The following is a 14,668-nucleotide window of genomic DNA, read 5'->3' on the forward strand; positions in this document are numbered from 1 at the left end:
GATTGACCACTCCATTTAGCAGCAGAGCATATTTTTTTCGTGTTTTTTCTTTCTTTTTTTCCCCTGCATATAGATCAATACAAGCTCTTTGTGTTATTTGTTTTACAGCCCAGTTTCAAGTTCACCTTAGCCTTGGCTTTCTTAATTCTGCTCCTTAGTATCCAGGCAGTGCTTCTTTATTTGGCTTTAGTTATCTGTTCCTGCTTTTCATATACTTTCCTTTGTGCACTTCAGCTCAGTCAGGAGTTCTTAGTCCATTCAAGATGGCCTCTTGCTATGTTTACTTGTTATCTTGCATGGCAGGAAGGACTTCTTTCATACTTGGAGGAGGTTGTCCTTTATGCTGAACTAGCTCTGCAAGGTCCCATTGCTCTTTAGGGCAGCTTACCCTGGCATCCCACTTACTAGTTCCTTTAACAAGCTGAGGTTTGCTATCTGGAAATCTGGTTCTGCTATTTTCTTATCACTTCCCTCCATAACTTAAACTCCACCATCTCATAGTTGCTTGCTGAGGCTACCTCTGCCTGTTTGGTTTTTTTTTTTGTAGCTTGTCATGTTGCTCTCCCAACAGCTGTTGAGGTGGTTGACACAATGGGCTGTGATCAGAGGTCTCTCCCGGTTCTGAGGATGACTTCATCTACTTTATCTCTTTGAGTGGTTTGCAGCAGATGTCATGATGGCATCCCCCATCTGGATGGCACCCACATCACCATTTGGTCCAGTCTTCTGATTTTAGCATACAAACTCTCAACAAGTTTAAATATTCTATAGCAGAGCTGCATGTTTGTAGTGTTCAAGCCTGCTCATCCTTCCCACTTGTTGCTTGTGAAGAGCCTGCATCCATCTCTCACAGCATGCTAGTTGTGTGATCCCTCCCTTTGTGTCTCTAATTCCAGTGACATGGCAGCTGTGCACAGGCTGGCAGTTCTTCCTGTTTGCATCACAGACTGTATACTTTTGTACACAGGGTCTCAGTTGTACCCTCTACCCTACTTCCTCTTAAAGGGAGTGAGAAAACCTTTGGAATACCATGTGATATGTGCTTCCTCATTCTCTGTTCCTACACTTGCCTGAAGGCTTTGCTTTCTGTTCCCTGGTGAACCTTGTTTAAAGCTCTTCCCACTAGGTTAGCAAAGATACTCTTGACCTCCTTTGTCAGGTAGATCCTGTTTCTCCCCAGTAGTCCTCGTTCCTCTGAGGATCCTGTGTTAATAAAAACACTAATGCTTTCTGGCTATTAGCAGGCCTGCTGGAAGGTGGTGATCTGCAGATGCTTCTGCTTGAGGCTTTACCCTTGTCTAGTAGGATCAAGAAGACTACCATGCTGATCCTTGTTCACTTATACAGGTTGTCCAAGGTTTCTCTTGGTGATGCTATCAGGACCAGGGGGACAGTATGAGCAGGTGTGTAGTTTGTGAGCCAAGTGATCAGTTTGCAAATGTGTTTTATATAATGATAAAGTTGATTTTAAACAGTGACAACAGATAAGTGCTTCATGTTGGAAAGGTGGTATTGTTTTAGCAGACGTGTGGTAAGGACTTCCAGTGAAGTTCTTGACCTTATTCACAGTGCTTTGTCAGAAAAGGTCTTTAAACAACCAAACTATCTAAATTGGTGCTGATCACAACTGTGTGTAGACATGACAAATGCATGTTGTTGTGCTACTGAATCATAGTTAAAATCTGTTTCTCATGTTAGCTGTGCTTAGTACAGTGCTGAAAAGGCTCTCTACTTCTCTGCATTACTTCTAAGGTTCTGCTTAACATCTGGTTCAGTACTTCATAGATGTCTTAGAGCAAGCTGGAACTTGGTAGTGAAGAATAAGGGCTGAGGAGTCTGACTTTCATATTCTCATCAGTTCTTGATCCCCCTATGTCTTTGTTTAATGTTAGCTAATGTTAAGCATTGACCATGAGAGGTGCTTGATATTTCCTGAAACAGTTTTCTGTATGAGCCACTGGATATGTTTTAGATAGTTTTACATTGCTTCTAGGCTATAGTAATTTTCAAATTTCAGATAGAAGACTGATGTATTAGCACTGTCTTTAATTATCTAGTATAAAAATGCTGATTTAATGAGAAGATGGGGTGTGTTGCATATTATATTCAAGAAAAATTACAAAAGTTATGTTACTGGGATTACATAGTGAAAAACAAATCTGAAAAATACCAACACTGGTCATCACCTGTGCAGTGAATGTTTGTTGTTAGGTTTATTACAGCGTATTTTCTGTAAGATTTTACATGCAGCTTGACTTGGGCTCAGTAAGAAGAATAACTCTTGCTGCCTCCCTTCATATGATCCTGTGCCTAAGTTGTTATTCTCGAGTAAAACTGGTAATTTTCTTATGATAGTGAGTTTTTATTCTGCCCATTACAGTAATACTGAGGTGTCTCCATGTTATAATATAGGAGTAGGTAGAGATTATCTGAAAATCTTGAAGCAAACCTTGTTATCATAAGTAATTTAGATGACATGGTTTGGTATCTCACTCAAAGACAGGCTGTGATTTTGTTTGAAGAGCACTGTCTTTACACAGTACATGCAGATCTGCTTATAAAACAGAGCTGAAATGTAATTGCTCTGAAAGGGAAGCTCAAAGAAAGTGATTTCAGGAGAGTGTAGTCTTACTGAAGTTTGTAGCAGGCAGTGGAAACTAGAATCTACCACTGACTTTGGGCTAGAGCCACAACCCTAACAGCTCTTTCTCTTTGAAGCTTTCTGCATTAATTCCTAAGTTACATGTCGAATATTACAAGTGGGAACGGTATCGTTGTAACTGTTATCTCTTCTCCTGTGCTTATTTGCTCGCCTTCCTGCATCTCAGATTTTTAGTTAGTCCAGCTTCTTCACGTAAATGAATAATAGGAGAGTTGTGTGATTAGGATAAGATGGGTGATGTCCAAGCTTCACAGCTTCTGGTGGAAGAATTCCTCCTTTATTTGCCATGAGAGTGGACCTACCCAGTGTGCTCAACCTACTCAGACTGTTTAGATGCAGTAAGCTGATACTTCCTGGAAGCATCAGGCTTAATGTGCATGTATTAGTGTAAAAAGAGCAGCTGGGAATGGACTTAGGCAGTTAAAGCAATTCAGCTGACCCAGACCCCTTTAGAGGGGCCCTCAGGAAGGAGAATGACTGTGAGCAGAGAATCTATAGATGAGTTGTCCCAACAGCTGCGTGGATTAGGTGGTGTGTGATAGACCGTATAAACGCACCCTTAAGTCTCCCTTGTGCGTGGCTTCCATAGCCAGTTATACATAAATATGTGGATTAGCTGGTCTCTTACTAGATGTGGAACACCTGAATTTGCTGCCATCTGTTTTGCTCCAAATTTTGATTTTAAAATGCCTAATGTTTTTATGTAGGCTGTAGAGTTGTTCACCTTTATCATTCACATTCCTTTTAATACATAACCTGCATGTGGTTTTGATGATGAAGAAGTTGCTCCATGGCTGACTCATATTTAGACGGTAGCACCAACCGATCAAAGAGACAGAGCATACAGAATTAGAACAGCCAGCAATTAGAACAAGCAGATAAATGTTCCACAAGATTTTAAGTGAGGATCTTAACACAAATAGAAATCAGAAATAAAGCAGAAAGATTATGACTGTGAAATTTTATAAAGGTGCAAGGTATAGAGCATGCTGTGCTGATGAAAGAATGATGCTGTGTGTTTCAAAGCTCAGAATAAAATAAACCAACTCTTTTAGAGGAAACGTATTGCCCACAAAATTTGATCAGGAATAGTATGGTATAAGCATGATACATCCAGATCAGGATAACAACACTGACTGGAACATATTTCTAGTATTAAAGTAATAAAAAGTTGTGTTTCTTCTATTTGTTCTCTCTGGTGGTTATAAATGGCATTATTTGTATGTCAATGTCTAACTACTGCTAGAACTAGAGAGTACTGGGTATTGAGTAGATGGCAAGTTGTGTGGTCCGGCAAAGCATGTTATGGGCTGGTTCTGTACTTAGTTGTTTGTAAGTTGAAAGTCACTTGAAGGGACACAGACACTCCACTACCTATGTGACGACTTTTAACCATGCTTATGAAGAGAGCCTCTGATTTAGGGTACAGAAGGTAGAAGACATAATTAGGAAGTATTTTGATGTGGATTTTAAGAGCTTATTTGTGGTTTTTAAAGATTTTTTGAATAAATGAGTAGTTGGAGGAGCTTTGGATCTGGTTTTATGTACTTTGGTTCCTAGTTGCTTCCAACAGTTGGTAGGCTCAAAAAGCGTGTCTGCCTGCTTTTATTCTACCAAATTCCGTCAGGTTTGCATTACTTTATGTATCAGCTAGTCTCTATATGATGTAAAGAAGAACTATATGTTATATTTTGTTGTATTTAAAAAAAAAAGAGAAAAGTATTCTTGTCTATTTCCCAAAACCCCATTTTTTTCCTATCTTGTAAATGTGAAGACATAAGCCATTGATGCATTTAGGTAATCTGTCTTCAGGGATATATCCTTTTCATACAAGTTTAGAATGATGGAATGCATTGTAAAATCCAAATGGTGTTAACTTTTATGCTCATCACAGGGAAAAAATAGAAAAGAGTAGAATAGAATACAATATTTCAGTTAGAAGGGTCCTAAAACGATCATCTTGTCCCGCTTCCTGTCCAGTTCAGGGCCAACCAAACACATGTTGTTAAGGGCATGGTCCAAATGCTTCTTATACTCTGACAAACTTGGGGTATCCACCTCCTCTAGAAAGCCTGTTCCACTGTTTGACCACCCTCTCAGTAAAGAAATGCTTCCTAATGTCCAGTCTAAGCCTCCCCTCATGCAGCTTTGAACCATTCCCCCATATCCTGTCCCTGCATACCAGGGAGAAGAGCTTAGCACCTCCCTCTCCATGTTCAGTTCTCAGGAAGCTCTAGAGAGCAGTGAGGTTGCCCCTCAGGCTCGTTTTGTCCAAACCAGATAAGCCCGAAGTCCTCAGTCCCTTCTCACAGGACATTGCCTCCAGCTCTTTCACCAGCTTTGTTACCCTCCTCTGGACACATCCTTGTTAAATTTTGGGGCCCAGAACAGCACACAGTGCTCAAAGTGAGGCCACACCAACACTGTTACAGCAGGACAGTCACCTCTGTTGACCAGCTGGTGATGCTGAGTTTGATGCACCCCAGGAGGGGGTTTGCCCTCTGGGCTGCCCGGGCACACTGCTGACTCCTACTGAGTCTGTTGCTGACCAGCACCTCCAGATCCCTTCCTGCAGGCTGCTCTCCAGTCAATCCTCTACCAGTTTATATTTGTGCCAAGCATTACTCCATCCCAAGTGCAGAATACAGCATTCAGACTTGTTAAGTTTTATGTCATTAATCATTGCCCAGTGCTCCAATCTATCTAGATCCCTCTGCAAGGCTTTTGTCCAAACAGCATCTCCCACTTTTAGCTAATAGTGCATTCAACTCCTGCATCCATATCATTGATAAAAATACTAAACAGAGCTGGCCCTAGAATTGAGCCCTGAGGTACATCACTGGTGACAGGTTGCCAGCCAGATGTAGCCCCATTCACTATAACCCTTTGAGCGCTGTCCCTCGGCCTCCAGCTCGCTGTGTACCTCCTCATCTTAGAGAAGGATGCTATGAGGGACAGTATCAAAAGCCTGTGTATTTTGATGTTTAAATACTTTCTTTTGTAACACTTAGTCATGCTAGAGTGTTCCTTTGCTGATGGTCCCCAGATGATGCATCACGTTGAAGTACTCTAGAACTCTCTTCTGGTTTGCTAGATTCTCACTCCATAGATTCTTTCTCAGCCTCTTGATTCCGGTGTTCTGTTAGCCTCTCCTTTTGAAAGTTAGATTTTGCCATGTGGCTACAGAAGCCCTTTTCCGTCTAGAGATGATCCAAAGATCTCTGTGTGGTTTAAGCACTAATTTTTCAAGAATTAAATCTAGGGATTTACCGCCTTTGGAACACAACATGTTGAAGAAAGATCTTGGCAGTGTCCTCTAGGCACAATTTCTTGTAATACTTGTTTCTAGACGAAAGTGGGAAGTGAGTTGTATGCCTGTGTGGCTAGACATTTGTCAGTGCTCAGGATAATTTTTTGTTGCATGTTCAGGATTAACTGCATGGAAGTATTTGGAGATTCAGGACATTTTATTGTTTCTGAACTTGGGTGGATTTGGCAAAGCTCTGGCAGAAAGTGTTACACTCAGCATGTCTAAACCATTTGTGTTATGGTGTTTGTTAATAGCCAGAGTATAAATTGCCTGTGGTATGAGTCTGCAGATGATCACAGTTTTAGTGATTCATCATGGAATTATTAGCTCATGTAATGAGAATTGTCTCTTTCTGCAAATATCCTTTTGACCATGCTTCAGTTTATCTTACAGTTGATTTAAAGTCCCTTCTTGCTTGACTCAAGAACTGGTATATGGTTTTACGCCCATGGCATAATACCAGGAAAAGCATCTTATTTGAGCTGTGTATAACAGTTCTCCTGACATAGAGTCCTTTGAAGCAGCATAGCAGTCAGCATAAAGTAGCACAAATAAAGGCTTTGAGCAGTGTGCTGCTGAATAGAAACACTGAAAGATCTCAGAGATAAATGGCAGGCAAGGAATGCACAATGTGCAGCAGAGTCGATAACTGCTTGGCTTGGAGCTAACGCCGCCATCAGTTTCATCCTCTTGCATAGGACAAGGTTTATAAAAGTCACTGAGACTCTTTGAGTATAACAACACATGTACTTACTTGGAGAGCAGTGCCAGTTTGAGCAGGTCCTGCTCTGCTCTGTCCTTGTTGACTATCATAGAATCATAGAATCAGCTGGGTTGGAAAAAGACCACTGAGATCATCAAGTCCAACCCTTGATCCAAAACTACTGTGCTTACTAGACCATGGCACTAAGTGCCATGAATTAAATCTGGGAACTGATTTGTTGGAAAAATAATTTGACAGACAAGTTTGTTTTTAACTAGGGTCTGCTACAGTTGTTCAGTGGAGGGACTGACACACAGTGGGAATTACTGCTGAAGGTTGCAGTGAAAGGAGGAACTGGAGCTTGGCACTGCTGTTTAAATAAATGTATGTGTAACTGTGCCCTTGGGCTCCACACCCAGGTTTTATGACACTGGATAAAACCTGGAGTAGGGAAGCAGTTCTGTTTGTTAAATAATTAAAACTGCTCAAGTGCAGATAATCTTGCTGACTAATATTTTTTTCTTTCTGTTGAGTCATTCTGTTGGTTTGGAGTGATCACGAGTGGGTTTTTTGTTTCTTATGGGCTTTTGGTGGTGGTGGTTTTTTGGAGGGAGGTGTGGATGTGTACCAATGCTTTTAAAACTGAAACTGGAAGGAGTTGCTATTGCTTAATTTAATTCCTGTGTAGGATTGGAAAATTAGAGAAAGGGAAAAAATGCAACCCAGCATTGCAGTCAAATTAGAGTATTTATCTTCAGTTTTGCAGTTTCTTGCATTTCTAAGAATGTGTCAAGTTCATTTCCTTAGTTCTTATATTAAAGCATCAATGTACTGTAATTAAATAGCATTTCAGTTATATGAATAGGTTCTTTGTATTTCCTTGAGAAATTGCATCACGTGGAATTAATTATGTTTGCGTGGTTTTGCTTTTAATCTAGAATAAATGTTGATGAAAATCTGAGGGGAATTCTCAGGGGAGTCTGGTACCTGAAAAAGAGGCTCTTACTGTTTCTTTGATAACACTTGTTCAGGATCTTATGTGTCTCTATTATGTTGATCTAAAGCAATGAGGATAAACAATTGCTAACTGATGACTTTGTAGTGGTGTGTGGTGTGTTGTTTATAAAACAAGCAAATAAAAATATATCTCAATTTTATTTCACTGTGTTGTGTTTTCTATGGTAATGAAATGTCTTCAGCTTGTTGCCACTTGATTTGCAGCTTATTCTATCATTTGTGGTGGCATATGATTCTGTAAGATATTGAAGTTGAGAGAAACATTTTGGACTGTCAAGTCTACACATTTTTTTATAGTATGTGTTTAATAATTGATTTTTTAATGATTTTGTTTTGTGCTTTAAAACTGAAGTTTTTCTGGTCTGCTAAAAAAAAAGTCAAGCATTGTATTTTTTATCATAATCACTATGAAATGATCATGTTTTAAATAGTTCAAATATATACACCTTATGTGTATATCTGAAAATGGTTTTGTGTTTTCTTGCAGCTAACAGAAGATGAAATTGCAACTATTCTGAAATCTACTCTTAAAGGACTTGAATATTTGCACTTTATGAGAAAAATACATAGAGATATAAAAGCTGGAAACATCCTTCTTAACACCGAGGGACATGCAAAATTAGCTGATTTTGGTGTGGCTGGCCAGTTAACAGTAAGTACTTGTACAAAGATATTTTAAAAATGCTTTAGTGCTTCTAACCATGTTCTTTTACCTTTGTCTTCCGCCTTGAATTTTGTGTCTGAGAAGTGACTAGTGGTAGTGGCAGACCTAACATTCTTTATCATGATGAATATTTAGTGTATTGCAGGGCTATAGTTGCTTTTGTAACCCAGTGTACGTCAAGTGCCTGATGATCTCACTTTAAATTTTAGTTTGAGGTTTATGATTATTACCACCTATCTGGCGTCTGTAGAATGATGGGCTGAATCTGTTTGGTCTTAATTGGAAGTCACTACCATTTGACCTTTAGGTGGCTAATTTAACTTTTAAATATAGAATTGAAATCAAAATAATCTGAAAATAAGCATCTCTGTTTTAATTGCATAAATAATATAATTACAGGATACCATGGCAAAACGTAATACTGTTATAGGAACTCCATTTTGGATGGCTCCTGAAGTAATACAAGAGATTGGCTATAACTGTGTGGCAGACATCTGGTCCCTTGGTATCACTTCAATAGAAATGGCTGAAGGAAAGCCTCCATATGCTGATATTCACCCAATGAGGGTAAGTGTGTGTGGTGGTGGTTTTTATTTGTTGTATTTTAAAAAAACCCTGCAAACGCACAAAACATTCAAAAAAACCGAATAGTGGAACCATAAAACTGTATGCTTATGAATGGACATTTTAAGACTGACAGTTTTTACTTTCTGTGTTGCTTCCTATTTACTCACTTGCCTGTGTTTTAACATGTTTCTGTAAGGTTTCAGAATGCCTTTATCTCTACTTGAGAGGGAGTTAAAGCAGTAAGCATTTAATTGGCTTGAAGGCAAAATATAGAGCCTTGTGCATACTGTACCTGCACTTGGAGAGTTCCATCACGAAGAGTCCATTCTCCTTTGAAAGGCAGTGTTGAAGTAAAGGTGACCTAAAGAAGGTTTCAGAATTGTCCTATGTGAGCAGTGCTAATATTAGTAACACCTGACAACTTTTATTTATTAGTGGCTCTTAAAGTCTCTTACTGAATTAGTTTACTTTTTGTAAAATAAAATGTAAATAGAATTAATCACTTCACTTGGAGAAGTTCATGGGAGTCAATGTTTATCTAGGAATAACTTGCCACTGTTAGTCATGCTTTTATTATTTTTGTAATGAGCTATAGAATAGCTATGATGATTGCACTGAGCATCAATAAACACTCCGTTCTTAAATTTTTTACATCTAAAGGCCATTTGATATTAATAAGGCACTTTATATTGCCTAAAGCATATATTTTTTCAAAAAACTCTTTGTAATTGGCTGCAAAAATGGCATGCATACTATATTTTTTTTATTGAGTTTCCTTTTGCCTCATATAGCAGGATCTTAATATAAGGAAACCACCATTATCAAAAGAAAAGGTACTGTTCATACGTGATTACGTTAGGGTGTTGCTTATGTGAGTTGAAGTGTATTTAGTGCTGTTGGGTTCTTGATTTTTGTTTGTGGGTTCTTGGCTTTTGGTTGTGTGTGCTTTTGGAGCAGGGATGTTTCCTGAAATTTCATGGCAATGTGCAGCTCTGTTAAAACTAGCGAGTGTTTTGCAATTTAGAAACATAACATAATTTTGTAAGCAAATTTTAGTAGTTTTCCTGCACCATATTTTTTTCTGTGTAATTAACTGTTTTTAAATTACAATTCAAACTGAAAATACTTGGATGAAATCTGTGAAGAAAATAAGTATCTCTGAAGCTTGTTTTTGATGGGAATTTAAGATGAAATAACATCTAAATAATATTTTGAAGAATGATTGATGAAAAATTAAATTTATCATCAAGTGGCTGTGATTTTTGGTTATACTTCTAATGAAAATGTCTTAATCACATCTCAGTAACATCACTGTATGTAGTTGCACTAACTGTTGAAAGGTGAGGACTGCATTATCAGTGAGGATTTTTATGTGCATGACAATAGCTGCTTATAAATCAAAGGTCACTGAGTTTGAATGCTTGTGGATCTGTTCAGTTCTTGCAATCAAGTGAATGCTATCAAAGGCCAAAGCAATTTAACACGACAATTCTGGATTACATAGAACATGCGTTTTTGTTAATAAATTACGTTACGGTTTTTAAGGGCTTGTATGCAGTTAGTGCTCTTTTGTATATTTGATACCTACAGTTTTTCTTAATTTTTATTAGTGAGTTGTTACAGTGGTTAACAAGAAATACACAGATTTAAGTTGCAATAGGTTTCCTGGTGTCATATGATACAACTTCACAGGACTTTTGGACATATGTAGATGCTTTCCTACTTTGTTTTAGTTATGACATAGAATTGATACAGGCAAGCATGAAAGCTTGGGCAAATTTTCATTGCTTTTTCTAGATGTTGCTTGAGTTCTGTGGTATTTATGTAAGGCACAATTTTGTTGCCTGGGAATGCACAGTGAAATTGCCGTGTGCACTATTTTGCTATAGGCTGGTTGGCACTACCACAAAGGTAATGCATTGCCAGTAGGCCATTTCCTTGTCAACTGCATTTACAGCTTAATAGAAATATTACATGACTTCTTTAAACAAGTGTTTTGGCAGAGAGGAAATAGCAGATTCCATGCAAACAAGCATAGCTTCCTCTGCTTAACCACACTCTAACTACTCCAAAGAATTGTACTCTTTTCAGCTGGGAAAGAAGAAGCGGGGGGTGCAAAATGGAATTTTGGGGGTGGGGGGAAGAAAAAGCAGGTTTTTTTCTGTTTAGGTGTTACTGTAGTAGTATATTTGACTGCATAAGTGTCATCAATGCTATTTCACTTGTTTCTTCTGCAAACCTGAGTTCAGCAGGACTTGTAGTTATCATACTTGGTTTGAGACTCAAAGGTCAAGACCACTTGCCAGCTCAGTAGTTCTAATGCTTTATTCATCTAAGAATTATGAAATGCCTCACAGATTCTATGAGTCTGTTTCTGCTTTTGCTAATGATGAAAAGTGAAACTTCTTTATTTTCTACTTTTGGGGTTTTTTTCCAAAGAAGGAGTGTTTTCAAGTAGTTTTAAAGGAGGGAAAAATACAGATGTCCTTAAGGTTACCCTAAAACATGGTGATACAGCCACTAGAAATAGCAAAGAATTTGCTGATAAGTCAAAAAATCACTCAAACCTAGATAATTTAACCCATTTAACAGGGCTAAAAGCATGTTGATTGCAGTAAACTGTGCAGCAACCAGGGTTAATGTGTCTGACAGTGTTTGCATCTGCCTTTGATTGCTCTGGTGGGATGAGCACTTAGGAATTTATAGTGGAGCTAATTAAAGGGGACTTCAGTGTGGTTCTAGAGCAAGACAGTCTCCTACTCTGAAGCTGCAGTGATGTTTTAACAGCTATGCTCCTGTGTTCCCCATTGACTGCAGCATGTATGCTGTCCTGTAGTGATAAAGTATTTGTTTTAACAGTGTCAAAATTTAATTCAAACCATTAAATGTTTTGTTCAGTCACTCCTCATCATGTGCTATCTGTCCTTTTTAATTTCTAAATTCCTTTTTTTTAGTCTGTAGCGAAAGCATAGAGACTGGCACTGTTTTGCTGTAGTAGTTGTGATGTTGCTTTTTTGCTGAAAATTGCTAACATCCTTTTGAAATATTCTCAGTCTTTGCTAATCAAGCCATGATCTCAAAATGTCACATAAGATTGTTCCTGGTGGAAGATAGTTTAAGCTGCAGAGGTTTTATTTGATCCATCTACTGCTGATATTTGGCTTTATTAACAAGTAGCTTAATAACACTGCTATAAAGCTAATCCTAAACCTTAAAAATGGCTGTTTTTTGAGGTCCTTTCTATAGACCACCCTTACCTTCTTACCCAAATTTTTCCTTATGTTCATGCAATGACATGATTAGTTATTCCTTTGATGCTGAGGATCAAGTGTGGTCTGCTGGTGTTAGAGACAGCCTGTCCTTAGCCAGGAGTTCCTGAGCTTTCTGTTAAGCAAGCACTAATGTTTTTGTGGTCTCACATGGAGTTGGCTAAAGGAATTTATGTTCTGAAAAGTTAACCTGGTAGAGACCTACTAGAACTGAGCCAGTGAAGTTGTAGGAGCCTGTAGGTGGACAGGAAAAATGAGTTGAGTGGAGTTACTGCTTTTGAGACCTTTAGACCAACTATAGTACTGCAATGTGTGTTTTATAAATTTGCTCTTCTTTGCAAGATCAACAGTTAATGACAGGTTGGTGTGCTTCAAATAAATGCTGGTAGCTCGCTTAAAAAGGAGAAGAGAAAAAAGCCAAAAAAACCCCAAACTCTTTTCTTTCATGCTTATCAAGCATCTGCAATAATTCACGTTGTTGTGGTGTGGAAGAAGCTGGTGGTAGATGTGTTTTTCAACACTTCACTGTATTGATTTTTGTTTCTTTATGTTGAAGTTTGTTGGAAATGGACATGTGGGCATCACATGTTCTTAAGTGAATTGGAAAAAGCCAATTTGAACTGCTTCCATTTGCCCTAAGTCCAATCATGATATTTATTTTTCCATGGCACTTACCCAGTTTATCCATGCCTCCTGCTTAGCCCATGTCATTTCCACCCTGGACTAATCTGTTTGTAATAACCTTTTATTCCTGATGTATCTTGTAACAATCTACCATTTCCCAGTTTTTTATTCTCGATATATTGTATTAAAACTGGAGATTGAAGTGAGAATTATTGCTCTGTAAAGCTGTAAGAAAAAAGGAGGTGTCAGTTGGAGCATATCAGTCAGATTGGGACCAGTTTTTCAGCTGTTGAGAAAATGGTTTCTTCCATGCCTTTTGTGCCAGAAGTTGAGGAGAGGAAAAAAGAAAAAACATCTCTGGGGATGTCAGTTGTCTTTCTGTGTAGTCACTCCTGCATTTCTTCTCTTCAACAGGTGGTGTTATCTCATCGGTTTATTATTTTCTCTGAGAATTCACCTATCTTATCTCAGCATTACTGCTTTTAAATTCATGTAGGTTTGTAAAAGTATATTATATGGTTTTCTTATTTTAGTGCCTTTGCTTATCTTTAGAAAAGACTTTGAATTAACTTTTAAAAGTCCTTTGCCTTTTAAGAACTTTCTATGAGATACTTTGTTAATTTATAACTTAAGATCTTGCCTGCTGTATCAAGATAGAGTAGGCTAATATTTAAAGAGTTTAAAATATGGATATTTAATTGTACATTACTGCTCATTGTTTTACTACTCTTCTAAATCTTGTGGAAGAATGACAGTGAGCTACAATGATACCAGGGGCATGTAATGTGTGTTTGCAGTGGGGACCTAAGACACTGATGTGATACAGTTGAGGCAGCTTGGAGAAGCATGTGTTTTGGCTGCAGGTTTTTCAAAGAGCTGTTGGAAGACCTTCGGACCTCTCTAGGCCTTTAAATGGAATTTTTCCATTTGCTTTAAACAGATCTAAATGCAGGCGATGGCTGCAAAGGGGTGGTATTCCTACCTTTTCTGTACATTTTCAACACCCATTTCTGCTGAAACCAGCATTTAGCTGGCCACATGATGAGCTGGATCAGAAAATGAATCCATCTGAAAACTAACCGAGTAACAAGAAGTAGCTTTCACTAATATTGTTAATGTGGTACTTGAACTAGGTGGGGACAAAAATGTGTGGCTGTTACTGGTAGGAGAATTGGGTCATCTGTTTTTGGCCATCAGCCAAATTGACTGAAGATAATTGCAAAACCAGAGTCTCAGCTGGCCATTTGTAAATTTATTATGATTAAAACTTAATACTTATTTAGAGAAACTCCTGTATACATAAGCTATAGCTGTAGGTGCAGTGCTGCCATGCTGGTTTTGCTGCTCTGGATTGCTTTAACATTTGAATGCAGAGTCTGAGGGAAAGGGAAGAGAATCCTCTTCCTTTTTCTGATAGACTGGTGCCTGTGGACTGCGGAGCTTCTCTGAAGATAAGTAAGGCCTTTAAAAATGCTTGTTTTAAGGGACAGACTGACAGCTGTTCTAGCTGTCCTTTTGGACTTTTCTGGTTGGGCATATCAATAAAATTAGACAGGACGCAGCAGAACTTCATGGGGGAAACTTCCAGTGACCCTTAGTTTGCATGCAGCTGAAGGCAGGTGTTGCTTCATAATATACTTGCCTCTGTGGTACTATTTATAGCCAAAATTTCAAATAGGTGTTATAACTTTATTCAAGGAAAAAAAGTGAGCACAATTAATTCCAGACAGTATCTGTCTAATAGAAAATAAAGTATGTTCTCTATATAGATTGGGGAAAAAAAAGTGAAGAAAAAAAAAAAAGCCCGTGTCAACTCTAAGGAAGTGTGACTTAGTTTATTTAAGGGTTCTTA

General features: G+C 38.3%; 1 protein-coding gene across 1 annotated transcript in view; it reads left to right on the forward strand.

The window, feature by feature from the left end:
- Nucleotides 1-14,668, forward strand: part of STK3 (serine/threonine kinase 3) — a 127,375-nt gene that overhangs the window by 17,264 nt on the left and 95,443 nt on the right. The window contains exons 5-6 of the mRNA XM_027692387.1: nt 8,180-8,344; nt 8,756-8,923. Of these exons, the coding sequence (XP_027548188.1) occupies nt 8,180-8,344; nt 8,756-8,923 (333 nt within the window). The remainder of the gene's footprint in view (nt 1-8,179; nt 8,345-8,755; nt 8,924-14,668) is intronic.

Source organism: Neopelma chrysocephalum, unplaced genomic scaffold (genome assembly GCF_003984885.1).
Source record: "Neopelma chrysocephalum unplaced genomic scaffold, ASM398488v2 Primary Assembly neopelma1_86, whole genome shotgun sequence".
NCBI classification, from domain to species: domain Eukaryota; kingdom Metazoa; phylum Chordata; class Aves; order Passeriformes; family Pipridae; genus Neopelma; species Neopelma chrysocephalum.